The sequence below is a fragment of the Pseudorasbora parva genome, chromosome 17 (assembly GCF_024679245.1).
Source record: "Pseudorasbora parva isolate DD20220531a chromosome 17, ASM2467924v1, whole genome shotgun sequence".
NCBI classification, from domain to species: domain Eukaryota; kingdom Metazoa; phylum Chordata; class Actinopteri; order Cypriniformes; family Gobionidae; genus Pseudorasbora; species Pseudorasbora parva.
Window position 1 is genome coordinate 10,982,053 of NC_090188.1, and position 17,912 is coordinate 10,999,964.

The window sequence follows — 17,912 nt, forward strand, 5'->3', positions numbered from 1 at the left end:
AAAGTGTTTTTTAATTATTATTATTAAACACAATTTCAACCCAATAAAATATGTTACATCTCAGCATACCAGAATAATGTATATTCATAAAATATGAAAACAGCCACAGAGTAATACGATTTTGTTATGTTACATGTCCTCACTTGTTTTTCCATACTTCTAAATTAGGCTATGCCACACATATATTTATTTTAAAAAAGTTTACTCTAATTGTTTTAGTTTATTTTAATGTTAATTTTAAGTTAGCTTGAGGTCCCTGGTTGAGAACTACTGGTATCAAATGTAGTGAATTAACTTAATGTAGTGAAGTCATTTATTTAACATGCTGTCTCTGTACATATTATGAATTAGAAGATTATATTAGCAACATAACATATTATGAAACTCTGGCAATATAGACCAGTTCACAGTCTGTTAATGTGTATGAGGAAATAAATGATTACGCACTGTGGGTTTTTCTCGCATAGCATTATTGCATAAATTATTTTTTTTTAAAGCAGTGTGACGGAGTTAGTAAGAATGTTTCATAATGAGGTGGATTTGAGTGTCTTGTGATCTTTTGGATTGAGCCTGAAAAGCAATCAAAAGGAAATTAGGGAAAAGTTGCGTACAGAAACAGAATGATAATCAGCACTAAATACAAAAGCATTTAAATAAGCAACGTTTTGTTTCCAGACTGTTCAACCAGAACCAATTTTCTTGAAGCATATTAACTCTGCAGCTAATTGTTTGTACATTATCATTTGCACAATTTGAAGCGTATGTCTACAGAATGAGCATGGAAATGAATGCAGATGCTGCCATAAAACAAAGTCTGTCAATCACTCGCATGTGACATTTGATGTGACAGGCAGAGGGGTAGACAGGTTCACAACAGATGTTTTCTAACGAACCAAAGACAATCTACCCTCTTTTAAAACCATACTTGTACAAAGCATATTTTAATGTTAGCAGTCCCCCAGCCATATCAGAGACAGATATTCCTGCCTCAAACGCCATTGGTTGAGCTAGTGTTGCTGTGTGAAGTTCTCTGCATAAGATGGACAAGAATTTAAAAAATATGGGAAAAAATCTAGTTCACTAAAAATGAATATTATCATCATTTACTCACCCTTGTGTTGTATTATGTTTTGAAAGACATTTTAACATTAGTGTCTAAGTATTAAACCCCATTGACTTTCATTATATGGACAACAACAACAACAAAAAAACTAACATGCGGATAAAAAAAAACATTTTGCCTGCACAAGTCACAGTGAGCAATTTTTTAAAAATGATTTAATCATTTTCACATTCTCTACTAAAAAAAACCCATCAAATGTAAATTTGTTTGAATCAGACAAAATTTTTTAGAGATGCACTTGTTTGAAGTCGATAGAGACAGCAAAGTCAATTTTGAGAATTTTGTTAAAGTTTTTTGAGTTCCAAAACAAAATCACCTAGCAATCACACCTTAAAATACCAGGTAATAACAGCAAATTTGGCACACACCAAGAGATAACCCATATCTATAGAAAAATATATATATTAAACTTGTATACTTTTTTCCATAATACCACAGTTGTTTGATTAACATTAATGAAACAGACAGCCCATATACTAAAACCTACTGTAATGCACAGATTTAATATTATGTTACACATCAGAAGTTTTTCCCTAACACTAACCAAATGTTAATTTAAGATATTACAGATAATGTTTACATGAATCACCAAGACAGATATTTTCTGTAAGTGTGTATATCGGGTCTTTGTGTACGCGCTTCAGATCTGTCAGTCAGCGTGAGTAAGATGTTTACATCAGCATGAGTTTGAAAAATCACATTTAATAATAATAATAATAATAATAGATTTTATTTACAATGCACTTTTCATTCCTAAGAATCTCAAAGTGCAACAAAGGGAAAAAAATGAATCACAAGTAAAAATATAGAATACTACAAACAATCAACCAACACAGAAAACAGAACAGAAACAGAGCTGATGGTGAACAGAAAACAGAGCTGATGGTGGAATTCTCTGTTAGCACCGCAGCACTCTGTGGTCCACTCCATGTTTTAAATTTCTCCTAGCGGCAGTGTACTGATGGGTTCAGACTCATGCCGTCGAGAATTCACTATGAATATTCACAAAGCTGGAATGCTGTGCTTTACAGCAGTCGCCCAGAAGAGAAAAATAGCAGTTTTCAAGGACAAAGGAAAGGTTTTACTCTGAGAAAACTTACAAATAAATATACTTTTAGACGTTTAGGATCGATAGACGGTGGCTTAATTAAATATTTTTTTGTGAAAAACTGCACAAAAGTTTGACTTAAATTTTAAATGTTCACTTATTTTGCTTGTAATTCAAAATTAGCCTGTGCACATTCCAACACATTTTGCCAGCACAGGTCACGTGTATTTAAAAAATACCTTATTTTATATTTCACAGAAGTCAGTCAGTCATATGGGAATTGGAACAACTTAAATAACAACAAAAAGGTATTTCATATTTGGATGAACTATACCTTTAAGGCTGGGGAGATTCACCCAACCGGAAGGATTCTGTATAATAAGTTATTATTAATAACAACACTGACATGGATCAGTTAAGTGTGTTGTTTTGTTTGATTGCTTAATGTGCGGCTGAAATGACAAAGCTGACAGGAACACCCCATGGACCCCTATTAGGACCCTTTGGGTTTCTCAGCAGTCAAAACCTTGTCATGCAGCATGAGTGCGTGTCGGACACTGATCTGATAACAACTGTAATGGGACCTCATGTTATTTATCCTGTCGGAGACAAATGAGCTCTGGAATGTTGGAACATTTATTTTCACTGGGGATGAACACAGATCATCCTGATGATCCTTTTTGCACGTAACCAGTCCATTGAATGTGCTATACTATATGAGGTTTTAAAAATAAATGAAGACAAACTTTTCACTCAACTCTTAAAAGCACATGAGCACTAAAAATCACTGTACAGAGTCTGTCTAAACTCAAATTTTGTTCATATACAATTCAAAAGGTAGCCAAAGGTAAGCTTTATAAAAACCATATGACTGTTTGCAGTTGGAATTATGGTGCCCTACATATTCACAATGTGTACAACAAGGCTGCAACTATCTTTTAGGCCATTTTTCCTTTTTGCTTGGGGGACCAAATTTTAAAGAAATTCAATTATTAAAGGATATAAAGGAATTTAATAAAAAGAAATAAGGTCAGTAAATGTTAATTCTATAGTAGTTATGAAGTAAACTATTTGCATAATGTATATTTTTATATATGCACACTATTTTAGTCTACCTAATATGTAAAAATGCTAAATGTTTCTTGTCACGTCAAATTCAGTTATGATTTACATACATAATGTCATATTTTCAATACAAAATGGTGACATTTCATAAAAATGCCAAGTAGTTTTCATCACTTGATATTACTGTTGGTTGTGGAACGTTTTTATTGTATAACAGTTGTCAAATATTTAATGTTTAGCTACTTACATCTTTACATTGCAGTCACGTTGGAATTCGCACTAACAGTAAGCCCAGCCTTCTTTGATTTGATTGGCCATCTTACTCATTCTAAACATCTTCAAAGAACCATTAGTCCATGGCGATTGGGTAATAGATAGGTGTGGCTCTGAGGCTCTGCCTTCTTTGACATGGAAATCTTCACTGGTTAATTTCTTCTGCTCAGTCCGTCAAGTTCCGACGTGCGTAAAAACATGAACACACTGGACTGTGAAGAGATGCTTTAATAGTAGAAATTGAAGTATTAATTCTAATTAAAAGACACACAGAGAGTTTTTCATGTATAAAATTGTAAAGCTGCTTGCTTTAAAACAATATTTTGTGTGCATTGATATATTATTAAAATAAATGTGGCATGACATGATCGGATGCTTTCTTAACCACTATTTTCCCACCACAGTCTCTTTTTGTGCGTTTATTTTGTTATTGTAAGGGAAAAGCGCAGCACGTTTTAAACGCTGATCCATCCATGCACTGTGGGTGGAGTTGGGATGCATTCAAACCAAATGCAAAAACATCCTAAAAGCACTCAAGGATTTAGCGTGAACCCAAAGTCCTCAGTACCTGATTGTCTTGAGCCAAACCAATGGAGCGTTTTTCAGAACAGGTGACTCTGACATCTATGAGTTCATGTGAAGGGTTTATCTGTTAAGAGGCTCAATGTTACGCAGAAGTGCAGTAAATCTCCACTAAGAGGAAGAGAACCATGATAGAGTGAAAATGCCTGACAGACACGATTCCAACATGAACTCACTTGTTAACATAGTGGTCCCTGTCTTTAAATAGTCAAATCAATATGAATGTGGGGTAGGGTTTATTTAAATACGGTGAGAACAAATTTGTTTGCGTTTTTTTTGGTTGGAATCCAACGCCAAAGCAAATTTTATTTGATATCAAAAGAAATGAAACAACAAAAAGGAACAGTGTAACATCATTAGAGCCAAAAGATACACAAATACAAGAATGCTAGCAGTAATAGCTATAGAAGATTGATTACACACTTCGATGAATTCTCAAAATGTGTCCAAATGCAGTTCATCATGCAATGCAAGAACATGAAACACAGGTGATTTGTATTATATAACCTAAGGCATTGCTTTTTTCACTAGAGTGGAAACACTAAGCAAGTATTTAAGTGCACACATTCTAGCAACCCAATGATACTCTCTGAAATGTGACAATGCAAGCAAAAGCTGTTGTAGTGCATCACAGTAAACAGTCTGACATTTTAGAACAATACTGTCATAACAGAAATTTGAAGAGAATCTTGCTGAGAAATAAGAGATGGTTAAACTGTCAACATGTTTATACTTGGCTACCTGCCAGTTTAGGGGCACAGACATTCAAGGGCAATGATTGGCCCATTTAGTACAGAGGTTTAGTAACAACAACAGCATCGAAATAACTATATATATATAAAAATATACATAGGGAAATCTAGGAATGAGCACCTGCAAGCATTCAGGTTTCATTTGCGTATCTATAAATATATTTCTGTTTGAAATACTTAGAAATCCGGACAGAAAAAAGTTTGAGGGGAATGAAAAGTATTTTTTTTAGACAGCGGATGCAGACCACCTAGAAAGCAAAGCCACTTACAGTCTCAGTAGAAGAGGAGAAGGAAATGGATTTTCATACCTTAGAAATGTTGCTGGACCTGCTTGCAGAATGACCAAGCGGTTTCTCATTCTGTGGAAGAAGGAAAAGGACAGTTTTAGAACAGTGCTTAGGATTACTTTCATAAGAAACTATGAGAACAAGTCCAAAGTCTGCTAGAACTAACTGCTAAACATGTTTTTAATATCATTGCAAATTTTAGAATCTTTAAAAGGATGAAACACACCTAGACAGAAAGGAAATGCATTTTGTCTGATTTAACTATATGACTGCGTTAATGAATAGTCTTTATGCTTAATATTTCTCAGCTGGCTAATTCCACCCTTAAGCTTTGAAGAGATGTCTTATTCCTGCTGTTACATTATTTATAGGTCAGTTGTGACTAATGTAAGAGGGCTGCTATATTACCACAGCTGTTCTCTGAGACACTGATTGTTCAACTGCAATATAACGCTTATAGAAACACTATTGATATCTGAAATCAACCCAAACAAACACACCCCCTCGCTTCAAATCCACCCCCAAAACATCCTCATTTTCCCAGTAATATTTCTCAGACCTTTTCTCTTTTGTAATGTCTCTCAGCCGTCATTCTTTCTACAGTTTTTTAAATCTCCCTCTTGCTCACTTGCTCTCCTCCCCCATCATGAGTGGACACTATATTATATTTCACCAATTTGTGTCTCTTGTTTAAATAACAGATGATGATGATGTTCCTCTGCAACAGTTTCTCAACAGCCTCATCAAAGGATGTAAACAATTTGGATTTCAGATTTAGTTAAGTCTTTTCCCACCATTGACAGATTTTTCAGGCTCTCCGCATTTTCACTGTTATACTGTAGGGGGGGCGCCATCTTCTCAAAGGGTACATAAGATTTCTGAATCAAAACACAGGCTATGTTGTTTGTTCTTTTGATATATTGCATGTTCAGATATTCATACAACAAAATATTCTGGAGGCCATGAAATTGTGAAAACTCACTCACTCACTCACTCACTCACTCACTCACTCACTCACTCACTCACTCACTCACTCACTCACTCACTCACTCACTCACTCACTCACTCACTCACTCACTCACTCACTCACTCACTCACTCACTCACTCACTCACTCACTCACTCACTCACTCACTCACTCACTCACTCACTCACTCACTCACTCACAAGTTCAGGCTCTGTCTTAGCCTCACTCTGCCAAAGAAAATCCAAATTGTTTTTGATATGAAACAAAGTCTAAGCTTTACATAAAAAAAAAAACATTAAAAACAATATTTAATAAGAAAAATCAAACAACAAATAGCGTTTTGGCGCACTTAGTTAGCCTGACAAGCCAGACCCACATCAAGATGTTTGGTCTGGAAACTCACGATAGACAGGGCTCAATCCGAGGGGCGGGATAAACGGTTGCCTTTCAAACTCCCTCTGCACGCGATAGGATAGCACTAGGTGAAACAGAGCTCATTGATAGATTAAACATTTGCCGTATACGGTCAGCAAGACTCAAAAATCCCTTTTTAAGAATGGCTTCAGTGCCGTTCTGTTCTTTTCTCAGAGAAAAGCGTAACTCCAAGTCTTCCAGAGTCGCGGTCAAAGCTGATTCGAAAGACCGCCGCCGTTCGCCAGTTTCTGTGTTTACTAGAAGCACGCAAACGCAACTCTGCCGTCATCATTATGGCCCCGCCCACCGACTCTATACACGATGTGATTGGCCCGCCAAGAGTTTGGCGATTACAGCTCAGAAGGGTATTGAGAGTTGCTAGATGACACTCGCGAGCAGATTAGATTTGCTGCTGCTAGGGTGCGTCTAGATTTCTAGGCTAGCACTTAGTATGACATAGTTAAAACCAGAGCCGTTGAATAACAGAGTTGCGAGTCTTGGCATGCGTTCATCTCGCGGCAGTGCGCTGTCACGTGATCACGGCGCTCTCAATAGTTCTAAACAAAACCAGCACTGTGTCAACACATTTGGATAGACAACAGCTTTACTATACAGGTATTTGCAGTCATTTTTGGTAAACGGTACAGCATAGTGTGAATTGATTACTACATCAACCGCATTTACAGTATCATTTTAAAATAGAGAGTGAAGGAGAACATTTTCATTGTTTCATTTGACATGGATCAACCCCCCCTCACCGCCACCACCACACATTGCTTTCAAATCTGTGGGAAACACTGTACTATTATATATCAGCCAAGATTTCAGCAATTAAAAAAACCCCATATCAGTTGGACTCTAGTTTGAAGTAGGCATATGCATTTCTAATGACATTCCTTCTTAAGTGGCTAACTTGCAGTTAGATTTAAATAACTACAACAGAAAAAAACATGAGCAAACACCCCTTTCTTCTGTTACAACATTTAATGACTATTCATGTACAGCTCGTCATTGTTTTCCATATTTGGCATATTTACTCTTTTCTCTTTCAAGATGCGAGTTAAAAATAGACTAAGCTCTCGATTGTAAGACTGCCGAGAAAAGGGGCTTTATTGAAACAGACAGGCTGATTGAGCGCATGCCTACACAGAAAATCACTTACAAGAATCAATATCATATTAACATTTTTGATGGAACATCTCCTATAGTGATGAATATAAAGTCAAATGAACAGCATCTATAATGTTGCAGAAAATTTCTATTCAAATAAATGTTTTCATGTCACTTAATTTAATGCATCTTTGCTGAACTAAAGTATTTTTTTTTCTTAAATAAAGAATTAATATATTAAATTAATGGTAGGTGTACACACACACTTTCAAAATCGTACAATTCTAGAAGCAATTTTCTTCATGTAAAATAACCATTCTTAGTATGATTCAGTCATATTCTTGAAAGGCTCCATGTGAGTCAATCAAACGAAATATGCTTTTAGTCTTGAATCATTTATAGCGCAAAAAAAATCCCCACTTCAAAACAAGCATCATTACATTTAGAACAAAAGAAAACTAGCACATGCTCGTTTAGCATTTCCAGTCCTGTGTGAATTATGAGGCAGAAATGGTGCTAATATCAGTGCTTGGCAGAGAAAAGCTCAGCAACAAAGAGCCCTTTGGCACAATGTGCCATGATTAGCGAGTGGGTGCGTGTGTGAGAGCTCATTGTTTTTCCTCTGAACCGAACTGTAATGGTGAGGACCCAATATGTGAAAGAGCATGTGCAGCAACAGAAGGACATGCACTTTATCTTTAATCATTCCTGTGCTTTTTACTCATGTCTCCAGCCCTGCGCTGTTACCATGGAGATGGCAGTGGAAGGGACCGGGTGCTAAATCCCTGCTGGTTACTGTATTTCTGTTATTAAGGAGAATTTCAGCCATTCTAGACATCAAAACAGCTCATCATCTTTCTATACAACAGCACACGCACAAGGTGATGGTCATGTTTTTCATTCATTCCATGAATCAGTTCAAACTGGCTGTTTAAGTGATTCAAACTGATTCGTTTCCGAACAAAATATGTTCATGTTAGTGCACACGTGGCATTTTTCATGTGATACATCAGAACAAAAGTCTAAAACCACATTGACATACCTTTCATTAAAACCAGGAAACAAGAGTTTTTATGATGAAGATCTTTATGGATGGCAACATGTTTTATTGTCTTAAATTATTAAATTATTGCGGATTTTCCTAGTTTATTTTCATGTTTCGTTTTGATGGTGCACTTCTTGGGAGATGATTCAGGCATGTTTGCACTAGCTCTGCAAACTTTTTCCCTCTTTTATGGACTTTAATATTTCAAATTAAACAGGTAAAGTAGATTTGTACTGTATTAAAATGTTTGCATTATACATTTTAAATGTACTTGGCATTACATTTAAAGTGTACAGGATTTGATGCATCTCACACACAAGTGGTATTTTATTAGAAAATTTGATGCGGAGTAAATTTCAAAGGAATACTTTAATGTCAGTGAAGGTTGAGAACCAATGTTGTTTGATGTCACTGACATCAAACCTAATGAAACATCTAATGCACATCTAATGAAACTATAGTTGATTTGAGAGCTTTCAATCTGTTCATTACACAATGTCACTTGGCTTCAAAAAAACATGGACTATAGCACACAAATCAGATGGACCACTTTTCTGGTACTTATTGTGTAAATTTGGAGCATAATATCACCCATGCCCATGAGCAACCAGGATATTCTTCAAAAAGTCATGTTTAAATGTAAGGTGACAACACAATTCACCTTGCAAAAAAGGATTTGTAGTGTTGTAAATGTGGAAAAGGAATAGTTGAGATCAAGTCAATATCAGTTGTTGAGACTGAACACTAGAGAGAGATGAGAGCCCTACAATTACACATAAGAGTAATCTAACTGCTCTGACCACCAGAGACACGACTTCTCCTGTATATATATATTAAACAGAAACCAATAACAGTACTGATATTATTAATATAAACACCCCAAGTGCAACTGACAATATTAATAGTCTCAAACTCACATTTGACAGGATGTGTCAACAGACCATACAGAAATGTTGAAATTAATATGGTTAGACAGAATTATAAAACACATCATGGTGCTTGTCATTTAAAAAAAAAATAGTAGTCTACCTCATTCAGAAATCGCTTTTTTAAAACTAAACAGAACACACACTAGTCCATTGTGTTTTTGAAAGGAGTGTCTTATGCTCATCAAGGCTGCTCATCAAGAAACTGTAAAAAATACAGTAAAACAGTTATATTGTTGTTAATTTATATATTCCTGTGATGGCAAAGCTGAATTTTTCCAGTTGTTGCTACATGATTCTTCAGAAATCATTTTGATTTGCTAATTGGTGCTCAAAAAACTTTTTTATCAATGTTGAAAACCGTTGTGCTGCTTAATATTTGTAAACCATTATACATTTTTAGAATTATTTAATTAATAGAATATTTCAAAAGAACAGCATTTATTTGAAATGGCAAAACAACACAAAGTGCTCTAAAATTAGCAATTTAAAGGGGTCATGAATTAAGAAATAAAATGTTCCTTTTGACGAGAGGTCATCATACAAGAGTATCTTGTAAGTTTCTGAACTGAAAACATCTTTGTTAGTCCAAAACAGCTTTTATTGAAACTAAGCCAATAAAAGTGGTCGTTTGGGAATATGCCTACAAGACCAACTCTGCAGAAGAAAATCAACGCCTACTTCTACATCGTTACCACTGTAGCCTTTTATTTATACTAATAAAAAATAGGCTATTTGTTATTTAAACTGTGATTAAATTATATGCAGACAGTAATCAAATAACACAACCTTTACAATCGCTGTAGCTGTCAATCAAAAAGGATGAGTTTATCAGTGACTGAGTTCTGGACTCTTGTCAAAACTCACAATATAATCATTGAATCTCTTATTTACATTCTGTTTGCAGTGTTAGCTATGATGAAAACATTCCTTAGTGTACAGAAATCGAGTTGTAATAACGAGATCACTGCATTCATGCGCTCAAAATGTCTGTCAATGGCTACAATGCTCTTCACGGCAACATTTCTTGCCACGGTCTGAATTTAATGCCATAGATCTAAATATAATGCTATACAGCAACACTTTTCACGATTAATTAACCTTAAGAGATGTAATAGTAAAAAGGTGCTAAAAGTTTTCCACATGTATTAGCTATTTCAGGTACAAGGATGTTAGTCAAATCACAGCAGTTACACTGAAACATTATAAAATAATACAATAATGCAGGTCATGACCCCTTTAAATGCATCCTTATTGTATTCATTTATTTAAGAAAAAAAAATTTGAATTTATACTTGCCCCAAACCTATGAAGGGTAGTGTAAATTCAACTGTTTTCCTCATCAATGCGCTTGTTCCAAACAGTAATTTGAGGTTCACATGGGCTTTCAAAGCAGAGATTGTGCCAAATTGAAATGGGTCACAGCACTGCAAACTGGTTCGCACAGCGGTGTTCAGATTGTTCCGAGGGGCACAATCCATCGAGCCACACAAGAATACACATGCTCGGGGTGCTCACATCACGCTATGCACTGTCCGTTCTGTTCAAATGAATCGATTTGCAGTACTTCGCCCTGCTTTTGGTGTGTCCCCCATAAACAAAAGAACACGTTTAACTAAAAAGAAAACAGTCATACAATGCAGGATATGTGGCTGAATGTCTACAAGCACTTCAGGTGTGTTGCAGAGTAAACAGCACCAGCAGAAATCAAGTACTAATACATTGTTGTTATGGATCTGCAGGCTTCATCAAGTGTGTGGGCAGATCTGGAATAATGAGCCAGACTCCAAGGTTGCCATGAGTGCACAGATAATATAATGAGATGACAAATGCATAGCTGGTGCTTGAATGTAATATGACAGGGATGATTAGAGGAGAAAACAGCAGAGTGAAGTTTGAGGTATATACATATCACTCAAATGTGCTCAAACAATACAATCTCCGTGAGTGCATGTTAACATAAACCTCTGATAACACTGTCGAGCTTTTAAAGTAGAGTGTGGGGCACAGTGAACATGGCAGCGGTCTCTGTGGCTTCTGTCAGCATGTGAGGCTCCTTCCCTACTACACTGAATCTTCCATCTGCTTTAGTCTCACTCTTTATGACATATGATCCATAGAAACCAGAGGAACTGCTTCAAGGCTATAAATGTGCCAGTGTTTACTGCAATACTCTCTCTGCCATATTGGGTAAAACGCTCTTCATAGTCTTTTGTTGAGAAACACCGTTGTCCACTTTGCAGCTTAATGTTCATGAACACCCACTAAGGGTGTGTTCACACATTGCATGGTTGGTTAGTGCGGTTCATTTGAATAAGTGTGAACGCTGCTATTTGAACCCTGGTGTGCACCAAACAAGCGGACCGAGACCACTGAAAAGATGGGTTTCATCTGTTTCCAACGAATTCTGGTGTGGTTCGAATGATATATGAATGCAACATGGACCAAAGACATGTAAACAAAAAAAAAACAGGACGATGAGACCTAAAAAAGGACAGAACCTGTCACGGGTTGTGCCGATGGACGATATCATCGTCCATCGTGATGGCTGACCGACATCACGATGGAGAAACACCATCGTGATGCCACGCCCCCGCGTCGCTGCGAGTCTTGCGAATTTTGTTTGGAAGTTTGGAAAGATGAGCATACGTTGTTATCAGTTATTTTATCTACGGATCAATACAGATTTCTGCTCATTCAAAATCATATAATAGAATAACTGTATACTGTAACTACAGTACTGATAACTGTAAGCAGGTAAGCAAAGATGTGTTTGAATGCATTAGAGAACGATTACGTGTGAATAAGTGCTACCTGTTTAAAATGTGCTTTCACCTGATCATATTCAGTATGTAGAAGGTAAAAAAAAATAATCCCTTAAACTTTAAAATCCCCCTCATGCCCATCGCCAGTGATCCATCTGTATCAAGCTGGTTGTTTACCGTGTGAGTTCTGAACACTGCACTATGCTTATTTAAATCTTTTCGTTTCTACACATATTCTACACAGGCTACATATTCCTCATGTCTGTGAGGCAAGCCTGCTGAGTTTCAGTTTATTTGAGACATGCTCCAGTTCATGAGAACTGTTCATCGCTTCTGCTACCTCATAGTTTGCTTCTTTGTTTTTTATTTATTAAATACATGCAGTTGGCCGAAGAAAACTTTATTAAGAGACAATTTGTACAAAACGAAAGAAAGTTTTTTTCCAAAACAAAACGTAATATTAAACTAAATATAACCACCTAAATCATTCCTGACCCACTCGTATCTTTGCACTTACAGCCTATCATAATCAGATGAAATTTAAAAATAATATTATAATATTTAAACATAAATATGAAAGAAAAAAAAACAACATTGTTTGATGGCTACAACAAGTATAGTAAGCTACAGATTTATGTCATGTCTGAGCTGGTTTCGAACAAACATCATTTTACTGCTGGGTTCATGAGCGCGCGCCTGTGGATTATTGAGCTGAGTCACACAGGTTTCTCCGCTCATTAGTCATTACAGGCTTGTTCTCGTCAGAACGCCCACGTATTTAAAAATGGTCGGGTTTAAATCGGGCTCGGGGTCATAATTACAGTTAATGTGTCGGGCAGGGCCGGTCTCTCTTGGGTGCACGGGCTCGGGTAGGGTCGGGCTTGATTTTTTGAGACGATCTAAGCTCTAGTTCTGGCTAAAATGTAGTCATTATGTGCCGGCCCGTTGGCATGAATTGTACTCGTGATGGAGCGGCAGTGGAGCGACTTTTAAAAAATCCGCTCCTCACTCCAATCAAAATCTCGCCGCTCTACTCCTCGCTCTGCTCCCACTCCACTCCACTCTACTCACATACTAAATGCCAATCTGAACACTAACCGGATTAGGAATGTTTTGGGGGAATTATTTGTTTGGACCAACCGAACCAAGTGTACCGAACTACAGGTGTGAACACACTCCTAGACTGGAAGTGTACATCTGACCATGTAAAGTAATAAACATGAAACTGGACAAAATAAAGCAGAATATGTGATCCATGTTGGCAAAATGAGTCGGAATGAGCGCAGACTAATGTCGAGCTACAGGCAAAACAAGTGAACTTTTTAGATTTTTTGACACTAAGCCCCCGTCTAGCGATCCCAATGCTCCAAAAAGCATTTAAACATCTAAAAGTATCTTTAGTTGTACATTTTCTGAGAGTAGTACCATTGTCTGTTTTTCTCTGCTTGCTTCTCCTCAGCATAAGTTTGGTATCGCTTTAAAGCGCAGCATTCCAACTTTGTGAATATTCATAGTGAATTCTAGATGGCATGAGTCTGAACCGATAAAAAAAACTCTTACTCACACTGACTGACAGATCCGACGCGTGCACACAAAAACGCCTCAGACAGCGATCATGATACACACATAATGTGTATATAATTTATAGCAAAAAATCTAGCATTAACTAAAACGGGTGAATTAAAATAAGTTATTACTCCACCATGTGTGTGGCATCATGAAAGTTTGGGAAACGTTTGATCAGTTTGTATACATCTAACACAAGCCTGCTTTGTGGCACTACACAATCACAGCCAATCAGAAGTTGTTTCAACCACAGTTACGAAGAGCTGTATCCACCATAGACATCAACTTGAGGGTACTCTCATCCTCAGACATCATCAACGAAGTTGTCATCAGATTGGTTGAATTCTGCAGGATTTCCGGGAGATGTGTGTGTTGCATTCTTTTACGATCCGCCTGGAAACAAAGCAGTCATGACGTCAAACCCCCTCATGGAAGAAGAAAGCCGCTGTTTATAACAGTGACAGCAAACAGTGGATTTTCAAAACTTTGTCAAGTTCAGAGAATCATTGAGCCACTGTTGCAGTAAACTTGCACACAATTCTTGAATGAATTACACAGTGTTATAAAGGCACATCCACTTCATTTTCTTTACACCCCTAAACATGATGCTAAACTAAATGAACTGTGACTGGACGTCTTACATGTCTATCTTGAGCTGTCTTTGACTAATGAACATTCTGCTGTCAGTCTGAACATATGGCTATACAAGACTAACTTGAGGGGAACAAAGCTTCCTTTAATATTCAACTGCCCCCCCAACATTATATATTCTTTATGCTGCTGTGCTCCACTTCTTCACACACCACACTGTTGTTAGGAAAACAAAAAAAGTATTTTTTTTTTAAAGGATGGCCTGTTTTAGCACTAAAAGCCTACATTAAATCTGTTCATCATATAAAGCAACAATGTCTCTTCTGATAATTTGGACAAACCACTCATTTGGATTAGTTTTACAATCTGTTTATGAACTTTTTGAAGCGCCAAAGTGGTAGTTGCATAGCTGTGGAGGAACAGAAAGCTCTCAGAGTTCATCCAAAAGATCTTCATTTGTGTTCTGAAGATAAACAAAAGTCTTACGGGTTTGGAACAACATGAGGGTAAATAATGACAGAATTTTCATGTTTGGGTGAACTATCCCTTTAAGAGTGAATGTGCATATTTTAAAATAAAAATATTACATTCATGACATAACCCCAACCCCAAAATTAAATCTACAAATGGCCTTGCAGTTATGAAAATCAGGTTGGATCTCTTCTACTCAGAACAAGGCAGCAGAAGTAGAAAGCAAGAATGTGAACAGAAACTTAGGAAGAGTAGCCTTTATAGCTTGTCGCTTTATTGTGTCCTGCCAGGTGAGGTGAAAAAAAAAAAGTAGTAATGCACAATGCACATCAATACCTCAGCAATGTGACATCATGATTTGCACAAAGTTACACTTTGGTAAAGCTTTGTTGAGAGTTTCTGGTATCTGGGCCGCCTCAGAGGAGAGACTGATGGCCATGACTGGCTCACGGAGAAGATTGAATTATCCTACTGGGTGAGCAGAGGTTGTTATCAGCACTGAGTGAGTGGAGACCCATGACAGATGGCCATCTACACTGCCTCAGCTGGCTGCTCTCTTCCTCCATCTCGAAGATTCCCTATCTCCATGTCTCATTGCCTCAGCAGACAGCTCAACGCAACCAACAGCAGTCAGGGGGAACAGAAAGCAAATGAGACAGCACTGCTACAACCTCACCATCACCGTCTTTCTATTTTCATCTCTCTTGCTCTCTTTCTCCCTTTCACTCAGCACTTCCTGTCAGATCATGTTTGACTGGCCTTAATGACACAATCAAATTCTCAGGACATCAACTGGTTCTCATAACCAACACAAGAAAATGCACAGTTCCTCAAAGCATTACGGTAAAAGCATTACGGTGGTCATGGTTCTGCTATGGAGTTTAAAGAGCAATAATGAACACAATCTTTACCAGCTTCAGGCTTGAGGGGGAAAAATCTGAGGGAATCCTATCAACGATATTTACAAATTACTCAAAGCTTCGATTCTACTAAGCCACCTGGTGCAAAAGGAGTAAGACTGACTGACAGGACAGCATCATAGTTAAAAATAAGTTTGAGTGCCTGAGCAAAATTTTGATTCCACAATGCAATGATGTTGTTAGGGTGTTCAGAATGATTGCTATGTTAGTGGTTCCTTTAAAAAGTAACAACAGATCTCTTCTAAAAAATAAATAAATTAAAAATTAAACAAAAAAGGTATCATTTGCATACATCAAAGTGTAATATAGTGCATTATAAAAACTATAAGTGCACTGATACATAATAATGAACTCAAATGAACCTTTTCCAAGATATTGGTATAGAATATTTTTTCCATCAGTTAAGTACTCTGAAAATGGAAAAGGTTTGCAGAGTATAAATGTTCAGCTCGTTGATGTGACAGGGACATGTAAAAAGGACATGGCTATTAAAGCATCCTTTCTTAAGAGCAAAACTGCTTTAACAAATCATCTGCGCTGATGTTATTGGTTCTGTTATCATGGAGTTGTTGAATGCTTGAAACTGATTGGTTTAGGAATGTTCTAAGGTGTGCAATTATTTTCAAGTAGTTCCATGCAGGTTGACCGCATTACAGTTTCATATCACTTTGCCAAATGATTTCAGTTATTTCAAAGGGTCCTTACTGCTTTAAAAAGCAAAATAACCAAAACCCACAACAACACTGACCAAGCAAACACATATAGTAAACAACAGGATAAAAGCAACAAATAATTTAATGTTTTTTGCAACAACAACAAAATAATAATACGGAAAACGCACACAAGCGCACACACGCATACTGTCAATGCTACTCCAGGATTTCCCACTCTTGCTGTATTAATGGCCCTGTTCTTAAAGTAGATATACTAAGTTTCGATATTAGTAGAGACGCAGGTGCCGAACACTCTTGAGAGACCCACAGACTGAAGTAATTCACACACACACAATTCTCTCTCTTTCTCTAATAACTCATAAATCTAATAAATCAATGGATCAAGCCTCTGTTACCAGCTGTAAAATGACGGTTTAAAATTAACAACAGAGGCGTGGGATGAGATGAGTCAGAAATTAGACCTACACACAAGCGGGTTAAAGACAAAAAACATGTCTTGAAAAACAACATCTGAACAATGTCTTGAGGTGTGGAAACCATAGTACAAGTGCAATAATTGACTCTGGTCCATTCAATTATTATTAAATAATGAACTCCGCTTTGCATTGTGGCCCCACCTCGGATGTGCATTATTTTCGAATAAGTCAACAGCCCGTCAATTATTCCTTATTTTTATTAGTCGAGTTATTATTGTCTACTTTGCATGGAGAGAGAGAGAGAGAGAGAGAGAGAGAGAGAGAGAGAGAGAGAGAGAGAGAGAGAGAGAGAGAGAGAGAGAGAGAGAGAGAGAGAGAGAGAGAGAGAGAGAGAGAGAGAGAGAGAGAGAGAGAGAGAGAGAGAGAGAGAGAGAGAGAGAGGAGAGAGAGAGGAGAGAGAGAGAGAGAAAATGTAAATGAAGAAAGTGAAAAGGAAGCAGCAGAATTAAATCAACAGAACAAACATCATGATCTGAAGGAAGGATGAAATGCAGTCTGAATATCGGCTGATGAAATTTCGTCTTTCACATTTTGTTAAAGATATTTCCTTTCTGAAGACAATAATCAAGCGACTCACATGCCGTATTTCATATCATTGCTTCCTGCAAGGCAGCAACATCCTCCACCACAACAAAGTTAAGCCATGCACAGTCAACAGATACAGGAAAATAGATGTTCTGATTATGAAGGTAACAATGAGTCCAGAGGGACAGAGAGCAAAACAGCATTAAAGACCATAGTTGAATACAATTTTCTGTCCTGTGTTGACATAAATCCCACTGAAACAGAAGCTATAGTAGGACACATAGGCTGAAATAGCCTTTGGTTTACATCACAACAGGGCCGTAATCGCCATGT

General features: G+C 37.1%; 1 protein-coding gene across 7 annotated transcripts in view; it reads right to left on the reverse strand.

Moving 5' to 3' along the window:
- Positions 1 to 17,912, reverse strand: part of marchf8 (membrane-associated ring finger (C3HC4) 8) — a 123,541-nt gene that overhangs the window by 30,316 nt on the left and 75,313 nt on the right. For 4 of the 7 annotated variants that reach the window (XM_067422527.1, XM_067422529.1, XM_067422526.1 and 1 more), the window contains one exon: positions 5,152 to 5,202. In XM_067422527.1, the coding sequence (XP_067278628.1) occupies positions 5,152 to 5,202 (51 nt within the window). Of the gene's footprint in view, positions 1 to 5,151; positions 5,203 to 14,195; positions 14,316 to 17,912 lie in introns of all 7 variants that reach the window. The other 3 variants (XM_067422525.1, XM_067422523.1, XM_067422524.1) reach the window with 1 other exon arrangement.